The sequence below is a fragment of the Staurois parvus genome, unplaced genomic scaffold (assembly GCF_062004578.1).
Source record: "Staurois parvus isolate SC_StPar_1 unplaced genomic scaffold, SC_StPar_1.0 ptg000135l, whole genome shotgun sequence".
Taxonomy (NCBI): Eukaryota; Metazoa; Chordata; class Amphibia; order Anura; family Ranidae; genus Staurois; species Staurois parvus.
This window is the reverse complement of record NW_028317931.1, coordinates 5477289-5504731: the sequence shown is the minus strand read 5'-3', so window position 1 is coordinate 5504731 and position 27443 is coordinate 5477289. Positions and strand designations below refer to the sequence as shown.

General features: G+C 41.2%; 1 protein-coding gene across 1 annotated transcript; it reads right to left on the bottom strand.

The window, feature by feature from the left end:
• Positions 1-1601: 1601 nt before the first annotated feature.
• Positions 1602-27443, bottom strand: LOC149466003 (5-hydroxytryptamine receptor 3A-like). The gene is made up of 8 exons (XM_089673111.1): positions 27324-27443; positions 26365-26409; positions 22604-22713; positions 12728-12897; positions 10849-11006; positions 8083-8287; positions 4179-4379; positions 1602-1864 (listed from the first exon to the last, which is right to left on the bottom strand). Exons 1-8 carry the CDS (start codon positions 27441-27443, stop codon positions 1602-1604), a joined length of 1272 nt encoding a protein of 423 aa, XP_089529237.1.

The following is a 27443-nucleotide window of genomic DNA, read 5'->3' as shown; positions in this document are numbered from 1 at the left end:
AAAGCAGTAACGTCATATTTTGTCTAGCTTCTTCTTGAATCCCCATGCTCTGGGAGGAGGGATCTCAGAAGTGGCGACCTCACTTCCAGTTAGTGTTCCTCGCCACTCACTGAGACTACAAACCCCATCATGCCCTGGGACTTAGAGTCTTGAGTGGGTGGACCTATGGGTGTATGTGCAGCAGATCAGTAATGTTCTACAAATAGGACACTGACACTGCACACCCACATCGCTGCACACTTTTCTGTTATAGGAGGTGGGACAGACTGGGAAGAGGTGGATCAGCCGGGGCAGTGGGCAGATCAGACCAACCAGTCTCAAACTCCCGGGTCCTCCCACTGGAGCAAGCAGCAGCATCACTTCTTGCTTTCAAAGGACTACAAGGGGGAATGTACAAGATCGGTGGCTGGGGGGGGGGGAAGGACATATCAGCCACCGGTCTTGTGAACAGGATATGAGGGGGAAAGTGAGCCTTTTATGCAGTAATGCAGTAAAGAATACTGGAGTTCACACTGACAACAGGACTATATACAATTATATATAGAAGTGCAGCGCTAAAAAATACCATACAAATATAAAAAAACACAATGTTTAAATATGAATAAAAATAGTCCCAGCAAAGGTGACTTGGAGTAAAAGTGCACACTAACCAGATGTAGAGATCATAATGCTCATGGTGTAATCATCAGAGTAGAAATGGTGTTTCCTTGGTCAGAGAAGATCCCCGGGTGGTGCAGAGCTGGGCAGGAAGAGAAAATCCTAGATAACCCGGGAACAGGACGGTGATCCACCTGAAGAGAGCGACTCCTCCAACTGGGCAAAAAAACGTATCTAGAAAAAGGTTGCTCCCCACGGGAGGTCAAGAAAAGATGCCCATAGTGAAGTATTGCATAAACAATTACAAGTACAGACAGGACTAACCGTCCTGTCAGATGTAATAGCCGCCGGAGCTCCTAGGAGGAGCCTACGCACGCCGTGATGTCACGCCGTTAGCGCTGCACTTCTATATATAATTTCATTGTGAGGATTTTTGTTGGTTATCCTGTGTGCCTAGCTGCTTTAATTCTTAAAAAGCGCTCACTTATTTCTTTACTTTATCCCAGGACTATATACAATACCACTGACAATTTATTGACTGGTATGGGAGCACCTGTATTTATACATAATAATTTTTTCCCCCCAGAGTTCTGTTTTAAGGAAAGTCATCAAGGGATAGGCCACCTAGAGATTGTATTTTCAGTGATCTTTATAGAATTTAAACTGAGCCGTTGGCTTGCATCTAGATAATAGAAGCAGCAAGCACTATTCTGCACAAATAGCAACTGCAATGCTCTTTATGCATCAGAGAGGTAATGAGTCTACAGATTTACTTTCAAATAACAAAGCAACTGTGTCCTTTGAACAGGTAGAAATATACCAATAGTGCAAACACACCTCTATGTACTTTTGTATGCCTACATTTCACTAAACACCAGTTTAATGATATTCATATTTGTTTACTATTTTGTTTCTCTATGAGCATTTGTCTTTTGCTGGCTTTTGTAGCTGTGTATGCTCTCCAGAGCTGATATCACTTACAGTGGGCCATTTCAAGTGGCGAACTATGTAGACCAAAGGGTTACCATAATCAAGACATAGGCAAACAGAAAGGTAAGATACAGCCGGAAGAAGAATGTATCTAAAACATATGCAACGCAGAGCCACTCGTTATTCTGCTCCTCTGACTTGTTCAGATGTTTCCACATGGACTCTATCTTCTTCGCAATGCTGTTAATTGTTTCCATGGGGTTCGTATATCTCTCTGTTTCTTGTTCTAGCACATAACTGCCATCTGTTCTTCTGTTGCAGTAGGTGGACAGGCTGTCTGTGTACAGAGTAAAAAAGAGGGAGCCCAAAGTTATAAAATAGTTCTATGCAGAATTATGAAGTCATGGTGATGAATGCACACTTCAATGTATGAACTGACGCAATGTTGTTGATTTACTAAAACTGGAGATTGCAAAATCTGGTACAGCTCTGCATGCTAGCCAATCAGTTCCTAACTTTAGCTTATTCAATTAAGCTTTGACAAAAAAACCTGGAAGCTGATTGGTTTGTAGAGCTGCACCAGATTGGGGACTCTCCAGGTTTAGTAAATTGACCCCAATTTTTTTTCAAAGCATTGGAAAAGTAGTGGAAGATGTTCTCACTGGCAGTTCAGGGTTTGGATGGCAATCTGGAGAATTAGGGCCTGTTGACAGCTGTTGACATGTCTGCTCCACTTGCCAGCGGTCAATTATTGTTATAACCTCTGAAGTGGGAACAAAAGACAATCCCAAAAGACTTTTCTCGAAATACCCAATTCCCTTAAATTCCAATTAAAACGTTTTTGGGAGTTTTGAGTAGGCCTGGAAAACGTTTTGTTAAGTTTTTTACAGCTGTCCCTGATCCCATTTGAGGGATTTCTTGTCTCCCTACGTCAATAAAAGAGGAAATTGTGAGGAAAGAATACAATGACAATAAAAATAAGATGACAAAGTATGGGGAAAGCTTCCCAATGGAGACAGAGAGGGAGATTTACTAAAACTGGTGCACTCAGAATCTGGTGCAGTTGTGCATGGTAGCCAATCAGCTTCTAATTTCAGCTTGTTCAATTAAGCTTTGGCAATAAAACCTGGAAGCTTATTGGTTTCTATGTAAAGATGCTCCAGATTTTGCACTCTCCAGTTTTAGTAAACAACTTCTATAGAATGCAACCAAAACATAACAGAGGTTCTAACACCCACTCTGTCAAATCTAGAAAAATTGGGCTGGAGTTGGGCTTTAAAAAATAATAAACTTGCCAGTAAAGATAATAAACAGACACTACAATTGGGTCATGTTGGTGGAACATGAATGATCAAAGTATAAAAAAAACTGTAAGGTTCTACATACATACTCATTGTATTTGCAAGACAATTCCAGTTTTCGGACACTTACAAAAATCATCCTTTTCCTAATCAACATCAGTTTGAGATTCTTCCAAGATCATTCAGAATTCATTGATAGGTGCAGTAGACCTATTTTAAGTGGGTTTTGCATTACGATAGAACTGTATTGGAATGCAATTCTGTGTAGCAACCTCTGGTGGTGCCAGAGAGGTAAATTTTGTTTGGCTTACAGAAGTAACTATAGTGAGCATTTCTGTGGGGGCCAAGCTTAGGTCAAGCTGGAGGGCTCTGCAGGTCAGGCCTCTATCACCTCCCCCTAGTTTTGGAGGTCCACGGTAACTAGTGGGCTGATGGGCATAGGCAAAGGTCTGAATATTTATGGGAGCCTGACCAATCCCCAGGCAGGAGGCCTGGCAGTATGGTGAGATGGGCTTATAAATATTAAAGAGCCTAGTCAGCAGGAGAGTATGGTGATGGGGTGGAAGATGGAATGTTGAAGATTGTGGGGCCCGGGAGGTGACTTCAGGGATGGGGGGTTCTGCCTCCAGGCTGGAGCTGAAGAAGCTGAGGGAGGAAGGAAGCAGCAGAGAGGGAACTTCACTTCAAGTCCAGTTCAGGAGACACCCTGCCCAGCATGGGAAGACTAGCACAGCAAAAGGCCTGAACAAGCAGTCTTATCCAAAGCAGCAGGATACCAGGAACAGTGAGAGTACCTCTACACCCCCAGGGCCTGCAAGGGAGAAGGCTGCCAGATGCAATATCCAGCATACTTTCATGGGGACAGTGCCACAGTCAATTTAATGGCAGTGATTACTGAAGGTTCTGGACAGCACTGAAACCTATGTGGGATGTTCTGAATTGGTGCTGAGGAAGAAAACAAAAGCAGCAGCGAATGTTATTAACAGCTCTATTGATATACTGAAGTCTGAGGATAAAAAAAAATAGGTAGCAAACTAGCAATGTGAATAGTGGCTGAGTACTACGATATGTTTAGCTCTATACCAGAAAATGCCAACATGTGCTCCTGCAAATGCTGATGACACAATTCTCCTGATTGGCTTGTGGACAGAGAAGGGAGGAAAAAGAGGGAGGACTGCATGCCACATGTCATCCCCAACATTAACAAAGCTTTTGGCAAGAAATAATGTAGGAATTGGCAGAACCGGGAATATCCACCTTGTGCAAAATAGGTTGAGCTAATTGATCCAGTCATAATTATCCTTACTATTACTAGCTTGGCTTTGCTAATATAATCTCACTGTTTCTTACCAATATTTATTTCATCTGTCTTGCCAGATGTTCCTCTTTTAACGTTTATGAGGAGCGCTTGTGCCATCTTCTCCAATACCATTTTTTTTATCCACTCTGGAACTTGAGGGAATAGACTCTCCTTGTGACAAATTCTGACTATGAAGATACTTTCTGTCAGACTTATCATTAGCAGCAGCATACACAAAAAAAAGTAGATACCTAAAACAACAGGAGAGTTTAAGCTTAATTTACTAAAGAAAAAAAAACTTACCAACATGTCTAATACTCTTAATGTATTTGGAGCTATAATGTATTGCGAGCTATAACCATGAATCAGGCCTGGACTGGTCATCGGGCACACTGGGAACTTGCCCAGTGGGCCAGGGCTGCCTGGTTAGGAGGGGCAGTATGGCTGCCCCAGCTGCCCTAGGCTCTTGTGTAGTCCCTCAGCGGTTGGCCCCACTCATCCCCCGCAGCGCTGCCGGGTTCCACCCTACCCTCTCCCACTGGCTGCTGTGGGGGATCTGTCAGGATGGAGAGCAGGGAAGGCACTTGACAATGTATCATTTACTGGCCCCTGTCTGAATAGACAGTCAGTGATCCTTACCGGTCAATGACTTTGCCCATTCATAACTGAGACAGAGTAAACTGTGTTTATTATACTTCTGTTTATGAATGAACGGGAAGCTCTGTACAGAGCTATTTTTGTCCATTCATTCTGTGCAGCTGAGGCTGCAGAGATAGAGATTGAAGACTGTGTCCTCAATCTCTTTTTTTCTCTATCTCAAAGGTGAGATGTCAGGAGTCTGTTTAGACCCATAGGGGTTTATTTACTAAAGCTGGAGAGTCCAAAATCAGACTCCCTTCTGCATAGAAACCAATCAGCTTCTAACCTCAGCTTGTTCAATGAAGCTTTGGCAATGAAACCTGGAAGCTGATTGGTTTCTATGCAGAAGGGTGTCTGATTTTGGACTCTCCAGCTTTAGTAAATAAACCCCTTAGTATCTCACTAAAGCCCCCCAACAGGACTCCTAATTTTTTTTTTAAATTAATAAAAAATAAAATTGTAATGAAATAAATAAAATAAAATTGTTAAAAAATAATAAAAAAATAAAATAAAAATAAAAAAGCACTGACACCAGTGGCGGAACTACCAGGATTGCAAATGTTTCACTTGTAACCAGGCCCTAGCATTCCACCACCGGGCTCCAAGGGAAAGGCCTCCAGGCCTGAAGATTCTCAGTCTAAAATACCCGGGCCTATTTTTTTGTCCCAGTTTGGGCCTGCCATGAATTCTATACATAGTACCTAAATTGTATCTGTATTGAACTAAAAGCAATCTGAACCACCACCTACTCTCACTTGGCATGATGATGTCATTCATAAATGGGTTTAGCTTACTAGAAATGATTTGGATTAAATAAGTATAGATAGATTGGTCTGGCTTACAAATAGTTAGAATGGTAAAACAGGGACATTTTGGGAAATAAATGATTTCTTTCTGCTCACTGTAAAATCCCTTTATTTGAGTTAATTGCAGTACATAGCCTGGCAAGAATCTTGACCATGTGGTTATAGCTCCACCTTCAGGAGTAGGACATTAAGCAGAACAAAAACAAAGCACCACCTATGGGCAGACCTTACTAGTGGCCAAACCCCCACCTGCAATAGGCAGCTCAGTTAGTTACAAAGCAGTACAGAAAGCAATAACAGAGGGGTGGGAACTTTGTCCTTCAACATCTCGGAGCCTTTGCTGTCTCTGAGCCTATGAGGAAGGAAAGAGCCAAGAGAGGTGCTGGTCTCATGCACAGCACTAGATTGAGATCAGGCTCAGGTAAGTGTAAGTGGGGGCTGTGGGAGATCCTGTGGCACAGAAGGGTTTTTTTACCCTAATGCAGAGAATGCATTAAGGTAAAAATGCCTTCAGCCTTTAGTACCAATTTAATGCCTATAAAGGTCAGGAAATCCCCCCAATGGAGAGGGGCGACAAAAGAATAAATGGATTCCATCTTGCATTTTTGGACCTTTATAAAGGCGCTGAAAGCCTTGAGATCCAGAATAAGTTGAATCACTTTCTACTTCGGCACTTTAAACAGATTGGAGTAGAAAGCCCTGAGGCCCTGTTCTTGCTTGGGCAATAAGAAATTGTAAGCAAAATTGTCTAAATTCTGCCAGCTATTCCAACATGCATTTAGGTGACATTCATCCTAAATAGCACCCCAAACACGCCCATTCTGTGAGAGTCTGGGACATAAAGGCTGCAGCTACAACAGGCACAAGGCTGAGCTGGCAACGGTAGGCATGGAATGCGTGACCACTTAAGCCTCTCTATAATAACCTTATTCAGCCTGGATTTTGGCAGATCCACAACTGGGGGAGAAGTCCACTTTTTAAGAAGAGCCTCCACAAAGGTATACGTAAAATCATTTAGATATCACCAATGGCCACTTAGGATGCTTCCATTCCATGTAAACAAACTGTCAGATAAGGCAGTATAGGGAAACACCTTAGTGATTTGAAGTCACATCCAAAATGGCTGCTACCATGTGGCTTCACAAAGGTGGCCACCGCTTTGGGGCTTCTCCAAGATGGCTACTTTCAGGGACACCGCTAAATGGCTGCCGAAGCCCGAGGGTAAGGGCAGAGGCATCTGTATCCCTAAAACAATGTAGGGTACCATGAGTGCTCCAGGAACCTGGCGCTAAGCCTCAGGATACCAGAACTGGAGATGGGAACCAAACTTGAATGTCTAGGGGAGAATGAGGGGAACAGGAGAACCAGGCAGGGCTGAGCAGCACTGAGGCCTCACAGGGGATACAGAACAGAGTGATCTAAAAAGGGGTTCCTGAGACCCACTACCCACCTCTGGAGGGAGATTGGGGTAGTTCAAACTTACCACACTACTCAAGGGAATGGGTACCTCTCCCTGGACAGTCCACCTTCCACTGAGCTGGAGGGGCTGTCAGCAGAGGGGGGACACTGTGACAGAAACCACCAGTGAAAAAGGTCCGGTCATATGCGTCCTATGTGACAAACACTTACTGGTCACCCCACCCCTAGATGAGGCTGTCACAGCTGACCCCAAACATATCTTGGGGTCTGCATGTGCTTGCTGGCAGAGATAGGGTGACTATGTGGATCTACTGTATATTATCCAGCCTGTCACCCAACTTGGCTGTTGAATTAAGATCAGTCAAAAGAAAAAAACTAATACAGAGGTTAACCCTGCTCTAAAGGAGGAACTAAAGTTCCCAGCAGGGAACTAGGTCCTTACTCCTAGACACTAGGCCAAAAACTGGGCCGCCTATAGCAGATGAGGGGTTTGGCCACTGGTAAGGACTGCTCATAGGTGGGGCTTTTTTTTTTTTTCAGCCTAGTGTCCTACTCCTGAAGGTGGTCAAGATTCTTTCTGAGTCACAAAGACTGTGAGATCCGAAGGGAAGGATTTGGCTACAGAACAAATCTACTAATCCTATGAGGGGAGAGGGAGGATTTGGCTATAACACTGAATCACCAATGTTGTGAGGTCTGAGTGTTATTGAGGCTCCATAATTTCTCCAGAGCCTTTTCTTTCCACTGGAACTCCCTACTCATATCTGTCTAGCTATCTCCTACGCTGTATGCCCTTAGATGATCTCTGAAAATTCATCTCTTCAGGGAAGCCTATCCTGTCTCCATCTAAAAACTGTACTTTTACTTTCTTGTTATTACCTTTTTGCAACACTTTGACCTCGATTTTACATTGTAAACTGTCATGAGCAAGGGCCTCCTTAGCAAACTAGCTAACTGCACCTCCTTACATCGACCATTGATGTTTGTCCCACATTTGAGGAACAATGAAGAACGACGATGCTATTATAATTTATTCCACTTTTCTGTTTTCTTCCTTTTTATGTATATTATACTAAATATCTCACCTTACCTATTAATGGTGCCCCAATTGCTGGTAATGTCTCTGAAGCAATTACAAGGAAAACAGAGTAACCCAGGAGCAGTGTGATTTTGAAAGATATTCTCTCGCCACTCTCAGGTGGTATGAAGAATCCAATTATGTCCATGATCATGAGAAGGATACTGGGAAAAATAATATTCACAGTGTAGAACAGAGGTTTTCTTTTGAGGATAATCTGTTGAAAGAAAGTTGCACATATTTGAGTTTCAGTAATTTCATATAAAAAAAACTTACTCTAAAACTTACAAATGTAGCATTGGACAAGGCAGGCTAGGTGGGTTCAAAGCAACTTTAAAAGTTAATTTTTTTGTGGAAAATAGCAAACATGCTATACTTACCTGTTATATGTAGTGGGTTAGCACAGAGAAGCCAGGATTCTCCTCTTCTTGGGTCCCCACAGGCTCTCCTGGCCCCTCCCTCCTGTTGGGTGCCTCCACAGCAAGCAGATTGCTATGGGGGCACCCGCTGCTGTGTGTCCATTGACACACAGAGACGCGGATTGGCCCTGCCCTCTCCCTCTCCTCATTGGCTGACTGGATGTGATTGACAGCAGTGGGGGCCAATGGCTCCCGCTTGCTGTCTCAGGCAATAAGGAGGCAGAGACCCAGCACAGCCGAGGCTATCGTACACATCGCTGGATTGCAATGAGGCTCAAGTAAGTATTGAGCGGTCTGAAGGCACTACTGCACACAGAAGGTTTTTTACCTTCATGCATAGAATGCATGAAGGTATAAAACCTTGAGCCTTTACAACCGCTTCAAGTATTGCATTAGCAAGATTAAAGCATTGTACACTTGAGTATCAGCTTGTATTGGATCAACAAGCTTTAATGGGGCATTTCCAAAGCTTTCAACATACTTCCAGTAGCTTGCTTGGTTGATTTTAAAGAACCTTTTCTCACCAGTTTAAACATGTTAAAGTGGTTGTAAAGTTAATTTTTGTTTTATTAAAATAAAAAAAACATATTGCATATTATGTAGCTGCTCTGTGCGATGATATTGCATAGTGGGGTCCTGATCCTCCTCTTTAGGGGTCCCCCGCTGGTGATCTTGTCTCTTCTTCTTCTCCATGAGCCACCATAAGAATCCGCTTCCTATGGTGGCACACATGCAGCCCCAAACCTCCTCTTCAGGGGTCCCCTGCTAATGCTGTTTGCTCCTCTTCTTCTCTGAGTGCCCCCTTATGTGGAAACTCATGGCTCACTTCTGAGACAGGCTATGTACGTCCACTGACATACATGGTGTTGCTCAACCCCACCCCCCTCTCCCTCAGAACTCTCAGAAGACAGAGCCCCCCCCTTCTTTCGGGACCTTGGTAGTCCTTTCAACAAATAGGTCCCCAAGCTCTCCCTATGCTGGGACCTCGCTGAACACCTGCAGACTTCAGCTAATCTGCTCAGAACTACAGCAGCTCTGCAGATGGTTTCTTCTCCTCCTGGACAAGAACCCTGCTGTTTCAAGCCCCAGGTTATTTATACACCCTTCAGCCACCTCTTGGTCATCTTTTTCCCCAGAGATTGGCTCAGGCTGTATGAATATTCAGTGTCTGCCTCTTCCAACCTACTACACTCTAGAACCCACTAGAAGGCAGGTGGAAATAGTTGAGCCTGCAACCAGCAGAACCTAGAACAGCCAAAAATAGTTGCACTCTGCTCCATTGACTACAGAGAAGCCAAAAAACGTTACCTTAACCTCATTAGCAAACTAACTAGGAGGGCACTACATACAATTTAATGCATTGCAGTTCCATTCATTCTGATTTCATTTAACTTTGAATGAAACTATAAACACATCCAGAACGCAGCTGCATTACTGCACACAGAAACACACCACAACACATAACGTGCATGTTGCATTGTGATGAAAAAAAATACAGCATGACCTATTTTTTATGCATTTTGGTCTATTACAGTCCATTCATTTTGAATTTATTGTGTAATGCAGTGTTCTGCAATGAACCTGCATGAAACATATTATTGAACGATTTTCTAATCCATTAAAAGGTAAAACATGTAACTTCTATGTACTTTTAACTTTTAGCTGGTTGGCCATCTCTATCACTTTAAATAATAACTCCACCTTTGTTGAGAAAAAAATAATGCATTCTGTGTGATCTATGCACATCGCAAGAATTTAAACAAACTTTGTTGCAGAGTCCTGGCTGTTTCTGCTCTGAAGAAAAAGCTGTTTGTTGTCTGCAGAGTGAATTTGAATAGGAGTGACTTTTTCATTAGTAATCAGCTGATGCACTTGCAGTGTTCTAATGAGGAAAGCTGCAGGGTCTGCATCACTTTAGAAGTGATTAACCCTATGGCAGTATCTCACCAAAAATAAAATTTTTGTTGCCGAGGATATCAAATTCTGACTTGTATCTTAGTGCAGACTTATGGGAAAATCAGTGAGCCAATCACATGAGCAGGAAATGACATTTCTGTGGGTGTCCCATATACTACTGGTGTATGGAATGCCTCCAGGTTGCCATATTGTATTGAATTTTAAAGAAAATAATAGCACTGCAGATTGAAAAGGGAAGGCCATTTTTAATAGCATTTCAATACAATATATCTTGTGTAGCAATTGTGTATGCTATATTATTTTTTTTTTATTTGCTTTTTTTTCCCTACAAAAGTGAAGTTAAAGAAAAATTTCCAGGAAGGTAATATTAACTGTTTTTTCATGAATAAACACTATAGTTGCAATTACATTACCAATAAAGCTGCTTTTAGAATAAACTTACATAAAATGTTATCTCTCCAAATATCCTGTCTGGATCAGTGAATTCTCTGTAGTTTGGTACCACATTGAGAAGGTCCCACTCTCCTTCAGTTATATGTGAGTTTTTAATTATATGAGAGTTACGTGGAATTTTTGCAAAAGATATGTTTATATCCTGAGCTGTAAGATAATTTTCAATTATTAGCAACTATATAATGGGAAAGAATTGAATAACTCTGAGTTGGTTGCTGGGGACAAAGAAAGAACAAAATTGTTAAATATCTTCAACATGACACAAAAAAATGACACAAAATGACAATGTTGCTGATACAAAAAATATTGGTGGTATGAATTCAACTTCAAATGCATCATAACGGCTCAAAACTGAAGTAGTTTAAAACAGTTAGACAAAAAAGTAAGTAAAGCACCGGGACCTGGCTTACATCCACATATCCTCAAAAAGTTGAGCTCTGCCACTTTTAATCCAGTGGTCTCCAAACTGCATCCCGAGACCCAGATGCGGCCCTTTGCTTACCTATATCCAGCCCTTTGGACACTATTTCTCCCACTGATATGAGGCACTATTACTTCCACTGACACCAGCGATGAGTCACTAGTCCTTCCACTGAAACCAAAGATGTGGTATTATTACTTCCACTAACACCAATGATGGAGCACTATTCCTCCCACTGACACACATGAGGCACTATTTTTCTATTGGCACCAAAGATGGGACACTATTCTTACATTGGCACCAAAGATGGGATACTATTCTTCTCACTGCCAGCATCGATGGGGCACTATTCCTCCCACAGTTCTTTACTCTCACTTGCCACAATCCCCACCCTCCCAGAGTATATAGAGAAGTAAACTGGCCCTTTGTTTAGAAAGTTGGAGACCCCTGTTCTACTCCACTAATCTTTATAGACTCTTTTTATCTATTGACCTCATACCAATGGATTGGGGGAGGAAGTGTGGTGCCCAAATTAAAAAACAAGGATAATGGTCTTCACCTGTTAACTACAGATCTGTAAATTTATTATGCATATTTTAAGGTTTAATATTGGACCACATATATGAATAGCTGCCTGAAAACAATATAATGAGCGATAGCTAGCATAGATCTACGAAGCTGCCAAATAAATCTACTCTCTAGTAATTAGGAGGAAAGTATAAACCTAAACAAAGGGGTGGCTATCAATATAGTATACTTTCATTTTCCTAAAGCTATTATTTTGATTCTCAACAGATGGTTAATTTGTAAGATAAATGAGAAGTATAGCCAAAGCTCTTTTGGCCATACTTCTTCTATATATCACAGTGCACATAGTTCTGAACTCCTGTGACCCAGATGTCACACAGCTGGTCCAGGCTTTTTTAGGGATCCCAACATTAATGTCGGAATCCACCTAGAAGCCTGGCCAGCAGCTGGCTCATCCTCTCAGTGAGCCGCTGGAAGTCTGAGCCAGCCAATCCCACCGACTCCACAGTCCAGTGCACCAGTGAGCACTGGAGGGGCAAAACAAAGAGTGGTGACTGACAGTCAGAGCTGACCTGAAAACTGTGGGTGATCAGTGCTCTTTGAGTGCTTAGTTCTCTGTGCAGAAGTGGTGGGACAGATACAACATTGGATCAATGCTGCAGCCATCTAGGTGAGTATCTTTTCTTTTTTTTAATCCTGCATTTCTTTTTTTAAGATCTATAAAATGTAATCTGTAAATTAATAGACAATTGCTAAACCAGGCATGAAAATAGAAGGTCAGATTTTTTCCTAGGTCCCCACCCCTTGAATAAACACTGCTAACACTCTGGTAATTCTGCAGTTGAGTGATTGTATGCAACTTAGAGATGTAAGACATAAAAAGGGAAAAATGCTACATGACCGTTCAATGCAAACTTACCTGTGTGTAACCAACTGCTGAATGACAGAGAACAGTTTATAACATCAAAAGGAAAATAGTAAACATCAAGTTTACAGGATGTTGTAATGCGTATGGGAATATTGTTGATTACCCTACCACGGTAATTTACATACAGGTAAGGGACATCTGGAGAATCTGTAGAGCTCACTCTGGAAATAGAAAATAATAAAATATAAGTGGAGCAGGCTTGTTTCTTAAAATGTATAGAGGCATATAGTAGTCTAGCACGAAATGAGCAACCAAATGCTTACACATGAATGGTTGATGGTTTGCAAAATGTAAATAAAAAACTATTTTTTGTCAGATGTTACTTGGTTAAGCAATTTATATGTATATTGTGGGATCTAGCTTAAAGCTTTAAAGAGGAACTTCGCCCTCCCACCCATTTATTTATTTATTTTTATCCCTGCTTACCAGATTGTTGGTGTTGAACAATTCAGATACTCACTTACCCAGCGAATCCAGCGTTGTCCTGTTGAGATCCACTTCTTTGCTGCCACCACTCACGGTCCCGCGCTGCCATGTTCTTGTGTGATGTCATTGGAAGTCTGCTGTATCTTCCTGGTTCAGCCACCTAGCCTCCCAGTAATGAGCTCCTCATATCCCAGGAGGAGCAGGAAGCACAGTGCACATCATCCACCTAGATGTGAATAGATCAATAGATCATGGAGGGGGGGGGGGTTAGGACATTTGAGGGACAAGAACCTCTACAATGTAAACTAAAAAACAAATCCCCAACACACCAGAGAAATATTTGTGAAGCAGAGTGGAGAGGGGTTGGAGATGAAGTTTCAAAGTGAAGATCCATTTAAGGACTCACCAACTTAAGGTATGTTGGCTTTTTTGCTGATTTTTATTTAAAAGAAAAGTTATTTCACAAGTTTTTCTTGCAGATGTTCTTATCATTACATAGAACAAAAACATAGTTTGCAGGCTTTTTGATCCAGTGAAACTCACAGCCTGTTCCCTGCACAGACTATTAGGCTGTGGTCACACTGGTGCGTTGCAGATTGGCAAAGTGAACACCTTTATTGCCTTTAGTAAATCAACCCGATATAATTGAAACTTGTATTCATAATGTATTCATTTTCCTGATCCAAATCAACAAAAATACAGATTTGTCAGATGGAAAAATAAGTGCATTCTTATATTTACCATCATTATAAATACATGAAACTAGAATATGTGTCCCAAATTAGGTGCCAGTGATTAGAATCTCCTGAAGGACTATGTATTTGAACCCTAACCTATGTAAACCTTAGACATTTTGGCTGTTTATTTGCTAAATTCTGGTTCACTCAGAATCCCGCGCACTTCAACATGGAAACCAATCAGCTTACAGGTTGTATTGCTAAAGTTTAATTGAACAAACTGAGGTCAGAAGCTGATTGGCTACCATGCACAGATGCACAAGATTTTGAGTGAACCAGCTTTAGTAAATCACCCCCCTAGGGTCTAGGTTTCACTTTTTTATTGACATGTGTGTTGTCATCACACCAAGATCAAGAGAGCTCTTTAAGGCCTTTAGAATGAAAGTTGTAAGTCTGGCAATGGATTGAAAAAGATTGCCAAATGATCTAAAATCTATCATTCCACTGCTAGTTAAATAATCTACAATTGTCATGGATTTGAAACAACTGCTAATTTGTTCAAGAGCTGACCCTTTGAAAGAAGTCTCTGAAAACCCAAAATTTCATCAAGAGATGCTCCCTTGCAACAGATGGGGTCAAAGGTATGCATGTATAATCAGAAAGGGATTGCACCTACTTAACCCGCATGGGAGGTGTGTTAGGAAAAGGCCTTTGCTGTCCAAAAAGAACAGTAGAGCAAGATTACAGTTTGCCATTGAACATACGAGTATAGACAAAGAGTAAGACCATGCCTTCTGAATCAATGTGCTGGAATCTGATCAATTAAAGATCTTGCTGTTTGGTCAAAAGACATTATTTTAGCCTTTTGTTCTCCTCATGTTATGCATAAATTTGAAGCAAGGTAGGGGGAAATATTGTGGCTTGGGGTTTCTTTGTGGCTTCAGGACCTGGGCAGCTTGCAGTAATTGAGTTAACAATACGTCCTGCATCATATCAACATATGCTTGATGAGAATGTGAGGCCATCTGTCCAAAAGTTGACGTTGAACTGGAAATGGATCTTTCAACATAATACTGATTAGAAGCGCATTAGTAAATTCACCAAGGAATGGCTCTTAAAGAAGAAATAGAGGGTTATAGACTGCCCTAGTCAAAGATTGTTTTGGCTTTCATTGATTCTCTGTACTGGGAATTTTAAATGGCCAGCTAATGCAAGGAAACCCACAAACATCTTGCAAATGAAAGAATTGTGAATGGATAAGTGGTCAAAAATTTAATTGAATTGATGTCAGAGACTGGTAGGCATTTTTTCTAAAGGGGGCAATGCCAGATTTTGACCCGAAGTGTGTGCCTACTTTTTTCACAGTACACCGTTGCATCCACTGCATTTTTTTGTTGAACAAGTGATTTGAAAGGTAATCTGTAGGCACTGTTTGAAAAAATCACAATGTTTGCATGTTCAAATATGTTGAAAAGGTACCACGCATGTACCACATTCCTTCGGAATAAATTTAAACTTTAACAAGCAGAGGTGGTGCTGCATTACTTTGTTTTTTGTATAATTTTAGAAGTAATCTGGATCCTTCTGGGTACAAGGTCAAACAGTCGTTTTCCTGGCAGATATATATACCTGTGGTGTTAACATCCTTTAAAACGAAACTTTACTCATAACAACTGGATAAAAAATAATGTTCTTTAGCAAGGAACATACATTTCACCTTAATAATTATGCTACCAAAATTAGTGTGTGCTGTAAATTGTCTCCAGCACTGTTTCTTCTTGCTGGAGGCTGTCATTTTGCTGAAGCCCCGAGCCCCTAAGCAGCAGTAAATATTTAGGCTGTCAGTAGATCGGCCTCTACATTTTCGTCGCAGTACCTAAAAACAGAGAGCAACTGAGCATGTGCAGAGCAGGGTGAGACAGAGCATTACTGGATTTTAAACAGTATAGGCACTTATTTGTAATGGTTATATAGATATACCTGCAAAAGGGGCCAGCCTGAAGTGATCTAGCAAGACTTAATTTTCTGACTAAGGTTCCTCTTTAAGGTTAAAAAGATATATACTTTTTGTTTTTGGAATTTGTGTTGAGTCTCACTAGAAGCCTTTTTTCTTCTTTGTTGTGTATGAAAAACACATATTAGCTTTGTTATTCTTTTAAAATAAATAAATATATACAGTGGGGATCGAAAGTTTGGGCACCCCAGCTAAAAATTTGCATTAATGTGCATAAAGAAGCCAAGGAAAGATGGAAAAATCTCCAAAAGGCATCAAATTACAGATTAGACATTCTTATAATATGTCATCAAAAGTTAGATTTTATTTCCATGATTTACACTTTCAAAATAACAGAAAACAAAAAAATGGCGTCTGCAAAAGTTTGGGCACCCTGCAGAGGTAATATTTTGTACTGCCCCCTTTGGCAAGTATCACAGCTTGTAAACACTTTTTGTAAGCAGCCAAGAGTCTTTCAATTCTTGTTTGAGGTATCTTTGCCCATTCTTCCTTACAAAAGTCTTCCAGTTCTTTGAGATTTCTGGGCTGTCTGTCACGCACTGCTCTTTTAAGGTCTATCCTAGATTTTCAATTATGTTGAGGTCAGGAGATTGTGAAGGCCATGGCAAAACCTTCAGTTTACGCCTCTTGATGTAATCCCCCGTGGATTTCGAGGTGTGTTTAGGATCATTATCCATTTGTAGAAGCCATCCTCTCTTTAACTTCAGCTTTTTCACAGATGGCATCAAGTTACCATCCAAAATTTGCTGAAATTTTATTGAGTCCATTTTTCCTTCTACTCGTGAGATGTTCCCTGTGCCACTGGCTGCAACACAACCCCAAAGCATGATTGATCCAACCCCATGCTTAACAGTTGGACAGAGGTTCTTTTCATTAAATTCTGTGCCCCTTTTTCTCCAAACGTACCTTTGCTCATTCCGGCCAAAAAGTTCAATTTTAACCTCATCGGTCCACAAAACTTTTTTCCAAAATGCATCAGGCTTGTCTATATGTTCATTTGCAAAGTTCAAACGATGATTTTTGTGGTGAGGACGTAGAAGAGGTTTTCTTCTGATGACTCTTCCATGAAGACCATATTTGTACAAGTATCTCTTTATAGTGGAATAGTGTACCACAACTCCAGTGTCTGCCAGATCTTTCTGGAGGGATCGTGCAGTCAAACATGGGTTTTGAATTGTTTTTCTCACAATCCTGCGAGCTGTTCTGTCTGATATTTTTCTTGGTCTTCCAGAACTATTTTCAGTTTCAATTTTCTAGACAACTGCTTAGAAGAACCCATGGTGCTGATTGTTGGGGCAAGGTCAGATGAGTCTGGGCATTTAAAACCTTTGAGATTGACATCACCTGGTCTTCCCAGACGATGATTGAGAACAATCCATGACACTGGCAGGTCTCAGCTTGGCAAAGGGGGCAGTGCATGCTATAAATTCTGCAGGGTGCCCAAACTTTTGCAGACGCCATTTTTTTGTTTTCTGTTATTTTGAAAGTGTAAAAGATGGAAATAAAATCTAACTTTTGTTGACATATTATAAGAATGTCTAATCTGTGATTTGATGCCTTTTGGAGATTTTTCCATCTTTCCTTGGCTTCTTTATGCACATTAATGCACAATTGTAGCTGGGGTGCCCAAACTTTCGATCCTCACTGTATATATATTTATATATATATATACTGTATATGTATACAGTTGCAAGAAAAAGTATGTGAACCCCTTGGGATTACGTGGAGTTTTGCATGAATTGGGCATAAAATGTGCTCTGAACGTCATCTAAGTCACAACAATAGAAGAGCACAGTCTGCTGAACATAATACTACACAAACATTAGATGTTGCCATGGTTTAATTGCACATAACATGTAAACATTCACAGTGCAGGGAGGAAAAAGTATGTGAACCTTTGGACTTAATAACTGGTTGACCCTCCTTTGGCAGCAATAACCTCAACCAAACGTTTCCTGTAGTTGCAGATCAGACCTGCACAACGATCTGGAGTCATTTTGGACCACTCCTCTTCACAAAACTGTTCCAGTGTAGCAATATTCTTGGGATGTCTGGTGTGAATCGCTCTCTTAAGGTCATGCCACAGCGTTTCAATGGGGTTGAGGTCAGGACTCTGACTGGGCCACTCCAGAAGGCGTATTCTGTGCTGTTGCAGCCATTGTTTTGTTGAATGACTTGTATGCTTTGGGTCATTGTCTTGTTGCATCACCCATCCTCTGCGGAGCTTCAGTTGGCGGACAGATGGTCATACGTTTTCCTGCAAAATGTCTTGATAAACTCTGGAATTCATTTTCCCATCAATGACAACAATCCGTCCAAGCCCTGAGGCAGCAAAGCAGCCCCAAACCATGATGCTCCCTCCGCCATGTTTCACAGTGGGGATGAGGTTTTGATGTTGGTGTGCTGTGCCTTTTTTTCTCCACACATAGTGTTGTGTGTTCTTCCCAAACAACTCAATCTTGGTTTCATCTGTCCACAGTATATTTTGCCAGTAGTGCTGTGGAACATCCAGGTGCTCTTTTGAAAACTTCATACGTGCTGCAATATTCTTTTTGGACAGCAATGGCTTCCTCCGTGGTGTCCTCCCATGTACTCCATTCTTGTTTAATGTTTTCCTTATTGTAGATGTGTCAACAAAAATGTTAGCATGTGCCAGAGATTTCTGTAGGTCTTTAGCTGACACTCTGGGATTCTTCTTTACCTCATGCAGCATTCTGCGCTGTGCTCTTGCAGTCATTTTTACAGGACGACTACGCCTAGGGAGAGTAGCAACAGTGCTAAACTTTCTCCATTTGTAGACAGTCTCTCTTACCGTGGACACAGGAACATCAAGGCTTTTGGAGATACTTTTGTAACCCTTTCCAGCTTCATGCAAGTCAACAATTCTTGATCGTAGGTCTTCTGAGAGCTCTTTTCTGCCAGGCATGGTTCACATCAGACAGTGCTTCTTGAAACCAGTAAACCCAAAACAGGTGTCAGCAACACATCCAATATCATCACACTGATTGGAGTCAAGGTTGGCTCACTTCTGGCTCCAATTAGCTCTGGGAGAAGTCATTAAGCTAGGGCCTCACATACTTTTTCCTCCCTGCACTGTGAATGTTTACATGTTATGTGCAATTAAACCATGGCAACATCTAATGTTTGTGTAGTATTATGTTCAGCAGACTGTGTTCTTCTATTGTTGTGACTTAGATGACGTTCAGAGCACATTTTATGCCAAATTCATGCAAAACTCCACGTAATCCCAAGGGGTTCACATACTTTTTCTTGCAACTGTATATGTACACTATATTGTCAAACGTATTGGGCCAGCCCTCCAAATCATTGGATTCAGGTGTTCTAATCCCCTCCATGGGCACAGGTGTATAAAATCAAGCACCTAGGCATGCAGACTGCTTCTACAAACATTTGTGAAGAATGGGGCGCTCTCAGGAGCTCAGTGAATTCAAACGTGGTACTGTGATAGGTTGCCACCTGTGCAATAAGTCAATTCATGAAATTTTCTTGCTACTAAATATTCCACGGTCAACTGTTAGTGGTATTATAACAATGTAGAAGCAACTGGGAACAACAGGAACTCAGCCACAAAGTGGTAGGCCACATAAAATGACAGAGCGGGGTCAGCGCATGCTGAAACACACAATGTGCAGAAGTCGCCAACTGTCTGCAGAGTCAATAGCTAAAGACCTCCAAACTTCATGTGACCTTCAGATTAGCACAACAATAGTGTGTACAGAACTTCATGGCAGAGCAGCTGCATCCAAGTCCTTACATCACCAAGTTCAATGCAAACATTGGATACAGTGGTGTAAAGCATGCCACCACTAGACTCTAGAGCACAAGTGTCAAACTGGCCCTCCAGCTGTTGCTAAACTACAAGTCCCATGAGGCATTGCAAGATTGACAATTACAAGCATGACTTCCAAAGCTAGAGGCATAATGGTACTTGTAGTTTCGCAACAGCTGGAGGGCCACCAGTTTGACACCCCTGCTCTAGAGCAGTGGAGATGAGTTCTCTGGAGTGAGGAATCATGCTTCTTTTTCTGGCAATCCAATGGACATGTCTGGGTTTGGCGGTTGCCAGGAGAACAGTGCTTGCCTGACTGCATTGTGCCAGGTGAAAAGTTTGTGTAGAGAGTGGATTATGGTTGTGGGGTTGTTTTTCAGGAGTTGGGCTTGGCCCCCTAGTTCCAGTAAAGGGAACTCTTAAGGCATCAGCAAACCAAGACATTTTGGACAATTTCATGCTTCTAACTTTGTGGGAAGAGTTTAGGGATGGCCCCTTCCTGTTTCAACATGACTGCACACCAGTGCACAAAGCAAGGTCCATAAAGACATGGATGAGTGAGTTTGGGGTGGAGGAACTTGACTGGCCTGCACATAGTCCTGACCTCAACCCGATAGAACACCTTTGGAATGAATTAGAGCGGAGACTGCTGGCCAGGCCTTCTTGTCTGACATCAGTGCCTAACCTCACAAATGCACTTCTGGAAGAATGGTCAAACCTTCCCATAGACACCCTCCTAAACCTTGTGGACAGCCTTCCCAGAAGAGTTGAAGCTGTTATAGCTGCAAATGGTGGGCCAACTCAATATTGAACCCTGCGGACTAAGACTGGGGGGCCATTAAAGTTCATGTGTGTATAAAGGCAGGTGGTCCAATACTTTTGGCAATATATATATATATATATATATATATATATATATATATATGATCTAGTTTATTGTTTGTTTGCATTTTAAATAATTAACAAAGAGAATTATCTATAATAAAAAACAAATATTTTATATATATATTTATACTGTATATATTTTTTTGTTTGTTTTATTTTTGAGCATATTACATTATGTGAGAATGGTATACAAGATTAAGCACTTCAAGTGGAGGGAGGGTTCACGTCATTACACAATTTTCATGGGTACTCACACAATCAAAGAATCTGTATGAGAGAATAATGATCAGAAGCATCTACGTATGTAAGTTTTATTTGATGTTTCTAACTAGTTGAAATAAAATATTTGCTATGCTATGAAAGTCTCTACTTATGAAGAAATATTGTTGGTTGAATGTGAAATGCTGCAACAGAGTGAATTAAGTTTTATTTAATGAGAGGAAGTTAAAGTGCAGTGCATGATCACTCAGTGTATGATTAAAATGCTTAACTGATGATGTTTGTTTATATGAAGCACTTTTGATTTGGGTCTTCTGGTAAAGATATATCAAACATGATCATTATTATATTGTTTGGTTGCACATTGCAAATACATTACTTTTTGTTACATGAGTACCACCATTATTTGCACATCAGATGATCGATTTGCTTATGACTGATATTAGTTTGACTGTTTTATGTTTGGTTTACTGATTTTAAGGGAGCGATATGTATACATAAAGGGAAATCAGATATTTGAGGAGGCTAAGACTGGATTTATTATATCTAGGGAGTACTAGCATTGCATCAACTGTTCACCAATAAGGTTTTTTTTATTTCTATGTCTGATCACTGCATCTTCAGCACCTTGGCCAGCTCCACAGGATCACGCCAAGGCTCTCTAAGGGAATATCAGCAACAGGGAAATAGATAATGAAAAACTGTCAAAGGTTCTAGTATTTTCATACTTACCTTAAAAAGCATTTTACCTGTGTGTTTATTGTAGTTAGAGAAACTTCCTTTCTTGGGAACAACTTTTTTTTTACCAGACATTAAGTGAAGGATTCTCCCCAATGGAGCCCCCAGTGGCAGTACATCCTAGCAGGAGCTCTAATCCTTCCCCACGCTATCCAAAACCCCCCAAAAGTATTGGGTATAGATACCCTTTAACTGTACAGAATCTGTAAAAATTTGAAATGTTGGCTTGCTATGAACTTTACTGACTGTAGTTTAGTATATGAATTCTAATGGCATATTTAGTTTATTACTATTATTACATCGAGTTTATATAGCGCCAAAGGGTTTACTCAGCGCTGTACAATAGAGGGGGGGGGGACAATACAAGAAACAGAACAGCAACAACAACAGTACACAAGGGGTTAGAGGGCCCTACTCTTTCGAGATTACAATCTAGGAGGGAGGGAATAGTGGCACAGGAGGAAGTGGCTGTGGGGGATGGAGTAGTAGGAGGAATGAAGGAGAACGGCTGTTAGGTGAGGGAGAGGTAGGCTTCCCTGAAGAGATGGGTTTTCAGGGAGCACCTGAAGGTGAGGAGGGAAGGTGACAGTCTGATGGATTGGAGCAGTGAGTTCCAGAGGATGGAGGAGGACCTGGAGAAGTCTTGCAGTCGTGCGTGGGAGGAGGAGACCAGAGATCAAGATAGAAGGAGGTCCTGTGAGGAGCGAAGGGTACGGGTAAGGTGGTACTTGGGAATCAGGTTGGTGAGTTAGTTAGGGGCAGTGTTGTGAATGGCTTTGTAGGTCAGGGTTAGTATTTTGAATTTGATGCGTTGTGCAATCGGTTGCCAGTGGAGGGATAGGCAGAGGGGGGTGGCAGAGGTGGAGCGGTTGGTGAGGTGAATGAGTCTGGCCGCTGAGTTCAGGATGGTCTGGAGTGGGGAGAGCCTGCACTGGGGTAGGCCGGTGAGAAGGGAGTTGCAGTAGTCAAGGCGTGAGATAATCAGGGAGTGTATGAGTAGTTTAGTGGTTTAAAATACATTTATGTATTTATTTATTTATTTTAACATTATCATTGTACCCATTTCTATTTTTATACAGTATTCCTTCACATTACAAAAGTTAAGTAATCGTACTTACGCTTCTTCAATCATAATGTCTGGAAGCCAGATTGATTGCGTGGGCATGGAAACACGGGTCAAGTTGTCAAACTCATTTGGATCCCACTGAAGAAACTCATCCACCCAAGACTGTAAAAAAGGAAAAGTTTATTCTGACAGCAGACAAATGCCCTTATTAAAAGAGTCCCCACCATATGCCTTAATTTTTAAAATCATCAAGTCCCTGCAATTGATGACAGAAGGATATACTCACCTCTCTGTGTCTCTTACTTTCCTTCAGTTCCAACACTGCACCCTCTAAAATCCTCTTCAACAACTGACACTTCTGGGAAAGGCAGATGTCTGTGCCCCCGGCCATGCAGTGTCAATCTTTCCTCTAACCTCTACGTCACTGCTGAGTGATACTGTATAGTGGTGAAGGGGTCAGATAAAAGAACCAGTATTTGTTGGTGGACATAGGCATCCAAGATTTTCAGAAATGTCAAATATAGAACATATAGCCTCCCAGCTTTCGAAATATTTATATATTTACAATTACAGCTCTTCTACGCCCCCTACGCAACTATATCTAGCCAACCTGACCACATGTCTCCCTTTGACAGGCCTGTTACAAAGATCCTCACAGACTTGGCCTCATTTCATGTCTATACACCCTTCTCACAACTTCAGCCACCACATCCCTCCCATCGTATACCTGCAGATGGGAAGCAGACCTAGATAGGCAATTAGATCCATCTGATTGGGACCACATCTGGACCAACACAAAATCATCTTCGCAGAACATTATAGCCTTAGAAACCAACTATAAAGTCCTAACTCGTTGGTATTTGGTCCCAGTGAGAATCACAAAATACACCCCTAATTACTCTCCCAATTGCTTTAGAGGCTGTACAGACCCAGGAACACATTACCATATTTGGTGGGACTGCCCAGTAGCCCAAACCTTCTGGGCTGATATTTTTAACATGATATCCAAACTCAACGCAACTACGCTCCAACCCAATCCGACAACAGCTCTACTCAACCTACGCATTCCTGACATAACCAATTCGCAATTCAAACTCCTCCTGCAAGTCACTACGGCAGCCAAGCAGGTAATTGCAAAATCCTGGAAATCCCCCTCTCTAAACATTACTGCTGTTAAAACCAGAGTAACACAAGCCATGATACATGTAAAAGTGTAAGCCACAATTCTAGACACAATCCCTAAATTCTTGAATGTTTGGAACCCCTGGGTCGAGCGTTTCCTCCTGCCAAAGTGTGACGAATCACTTCTCCTCCCTTGATATGTAAACTACACCCTTTGGGCACTATCCCTGAACCACCTCATACAATACACAGGTGTTATCACACCCTTCCCTACCATTTGTGGAGTCATTATTGTCACTCTACATTTCCTCCCCCGTCCTTTTTCCACCCCCCCCTCTGATTTTCCTTTACTTTTCACATTGCTCCAGAGAGTCATTACCCCGACTGGTCAAATTTAGTGATATCATCTCATCTTGTGTTAACAACCTTTGCTTATTTGATACCATTAGGAAGGCCGCATTGTTTCCTTGACTCTTCTTTTCCCTTCATTATAAAGACATTGGTACTGTGACTTTTATTCTTTATGTTCTGCTGTCAGTATAATACCTAATGCATACTGGTATTGTCTCTTTACCTGTGTTACATTGTTACATTATTAATAAAATATTTGAACAAGAAATGTCAAATATAGAAGAGAATTTCAGTGCTGGAAAAAAGAAGTTGCAAAAGAAACAGGCCGCCAGAGAGGTGATTATTCTCTGTCTTCAACTGCATGGACTCTAAATCTTTAAATACCTGATATGAACTCTTTAAAGGAAACTTGTACTGGAAAAAAAATTTAGACCAAAATTGCTAATGCCTTCTGAAATTCTAGTTTTCTGGTTTTGTGAATCACTTTCAGGATCCAAAATATACATGAGACATTGAATAAACATGACAGCCAGGTAACTTAAATTTTAATAATAAACCAGTGAGCTGTTCCAAAAATATGAACAGATTCCCTCAACTACACATGCAAGGTGGATAGGATTCCTGGATTCCCAGCTGTGCCAATGTATTCTGACAACAGGACTACTCCATGGTCAGAATACAATGATCAGTCACCTCAGCCCATTGGCTAAAGCCAACCATTCAACATTTGTTGGTTATTAGATCGAAATTCAATCCATCTATGACCAGGTTAAAGGTTTCTTTTACTAATATAATACAAAAAAGTATGATCTGCAGTAACTGGTTTCAGCCAGTCAGAATTCAGCAGAAAATGCTGAAAAACGTTTATGGGTACTTGCTATTGCTTACTCTATTTTGTTAAACTACAGTGCAAGAAAATTAAAATCTGGTAAATACATTTTCTACCACCTATTTATGTGAAATACTGTACTGTTCTGTTAAATATGCCACAGTATTGCTAGATACATGTAGCCTGGTTGCCACCAGATAGAAGAATACATGGGTTCTCCCCCACACCGCTGGGTGTAGAGCACCACCACTGCGGGCTGTATGTGTGTCTACCTCCTCCCTCCTGGTAGCTGCAGTGATACACAGGGGAGGAGAATGGAGAGTGCGGCAGCTCCTTCTCCTTTCCTCTGGATGACACAATAGCCACAATGGTCAATGGGAACTGTAGTCTGGAAGAGCCCTTGTACTATAGAGGCTAATTGGACTGCAAAGTACAGAAGCCACAATGACATCTTGAGAAGGGAGGAGAGCAGCATTTTCCCAGGTTTTCAGCTAGAGGTCTGAGGAGAGCAATACTGGGACCCAGAGTGTGCATACCTATGGCCAATCGAGTCTGTGCCTAGCATCGGGGAGAATGAGCCTGGAGTCACTTAGGGATCTCTTGGTTGAGTAGGACCAGAGCAGTGCAGATCCATGAGCTAGACACCTACACTGAGTATTGAGAATGAACCTTGACTTTGGATTGCTGAGGCTATGAGAGGGCATTGCTGCCATTATCCTATCACTGCAAGCAGAGAGTAAATATAGAAAGTCAAAGCAAAAGAACAGAGAACCCAATCTACCAAGCTACTTCTGCAGGGGTGATGTGACACATAAATTTAGCCCAATTTAAAAAATATACTTGCTCTTTACTGGCTGTGGACATCAGAGAAAGGTCAGATTTGCAAATATGTCCCTTATTTCAGCCACAGCCATAAACAGTAATTTTTTGGTTTCCAGTAGAAGAGTGGGGGATGGGAGGAACACACAGATAATCATGGCTTATTGTGGAGTAAATAATTAAGAACAGACCAGGGGCGGACTGACCATTCGAGCACTCGGGCACTGCCCGAGGGCCCAGGGTCAGTAGGGGGCCCCATGAAATGCCCCTGGTACCTTTTATAGGCTTTTTTGGGTGTGCTTTGAGTGTGGGCAAGGACACAGGGGCCCCATGATCCCCTATTGCCCGGCGGCCCCATGAGTTGTCAGTCCACCCCTGGAACAGGCAAGCTTTTGTAACTGCTGGTTCACCTGAAGCCCTAAATATGAATAATTAGATTGCATGATTCTTTCTGGTAGGGAGGTGGGAAAAACATGCAGACAATCCCATTACTGCCTTATTTTAGGGAATATTAGAGAATTCAGATCTTTCTCTCCTGAATGCATGAGTGACTGTTGTAGCCTGCCTTTTCCAATGTATGCATACACCTTTAAACTATTTCTGTGCTAATGGATACTTTAAATTTCCTTCTATGCAGAGATATAAATCATTAAACTAACATACAGCATATGTTTGAGTGGTGAACATATTACCTGATTGTACCAAATGTAAGATTTCACTAGTTGGTTTTTTTCATCCTGAAAAAATAAATATGTACATTTACATTATATAAAGTATAAAGTTCTCAAAAGGTATTTCTTTCCAAATCTGCACCTCCCAAGAGAAACATATCAAGATTATAGTCCCAAACTTGTCACTTTGGTGTATATTATGCTGAAACCAGTGAAATGTTCTTGTTCGTCCTGCAAACAATTAGATACCTATAATATCTGGTAACAGCTCATTGGTCATGGTGATGGGGGGGGTCTTGCCACCGCCTACATTACCACTACACCTTTAAGGCACTACCAATGGTTGTTGCTCTAGGGGCTGAGGAGAGATGGCAATTTTAATTTAGCGGCTGTCACTTGGTGAATGGGATACACCATTTTGTTTTTCACAAAATCATTGATTTCTTTATTCTAATTCATGGTATAGCAATAATGCCAAAATAAATTGCATTTCAACTAAGCATAAAAGTTTGCATTTTAACAGGCTTAGGTTATATAGCCTATCCATTGAATAGCTTACATTTTGTTTCTGGCATTCACCTTAAGCACTGGCTGTCCTGCTGTCCTAATTACTGTGGTTGCCAGTATTCAAATTATAGATGAGTACATAGAATAGGAGGTAGGTTGCACATCAAAGAACCATGTGGTTAGATGATGCAGACCCACTTAGAAATCCTGTGAGAATTTCAATAATTCCGTATTGTGAATTTATATGCGTGCATAGTTTCAGTATTTCCTGAGTATTTCTACTAATCAGAGCAGCAAAATGTATACATATAGAATAAAGTATTGGGTATGAAATAATTTAACTGTGCACATATCTTTTTAAAAACATACTTGTAGCATAGCTAATATTTTTTTCTGCCAGACCACTTGTTATTTACAAATTATGCAGACCAAACTATAAGGACTTGTCTACTGAAGAAAAAAAAGGAGCTTACCACTTCAAGAATGGCATATATGGCAATCTTTATGTACACTGTAATAGGCTTTCTCCAGTTTTTCACAGGTCTTACGTCCTTGTTGTACCCATTCATCAAGTATTCTGAAAGTTTTACCAT

Excerpts from the sequence above, each read along its gene's own strand:
- LOC149466003 (XM_089673111.1), bottom strand. The coding sequence starts at position 27,443 with ATGGTAAAACTTTCAGAATACTTGATGAATGGGTACAACAAGGACGTA. Across the intron at positions 26,410-27,323 it reads TATATGCCATTCTTGAAGTG|GATGAAAAAAACCAACTAGT; the intron begins GTAAGCTCCTTT and ends TTATTTTTTCAG. Across the intron at positions 12,898-22,603 it reads GACATTATGATTGAAGAAGC|AGTGAGCTCTACAGATTCTC; the intron begins GTAAGTACGATT and ends TTCTATTTCCAG.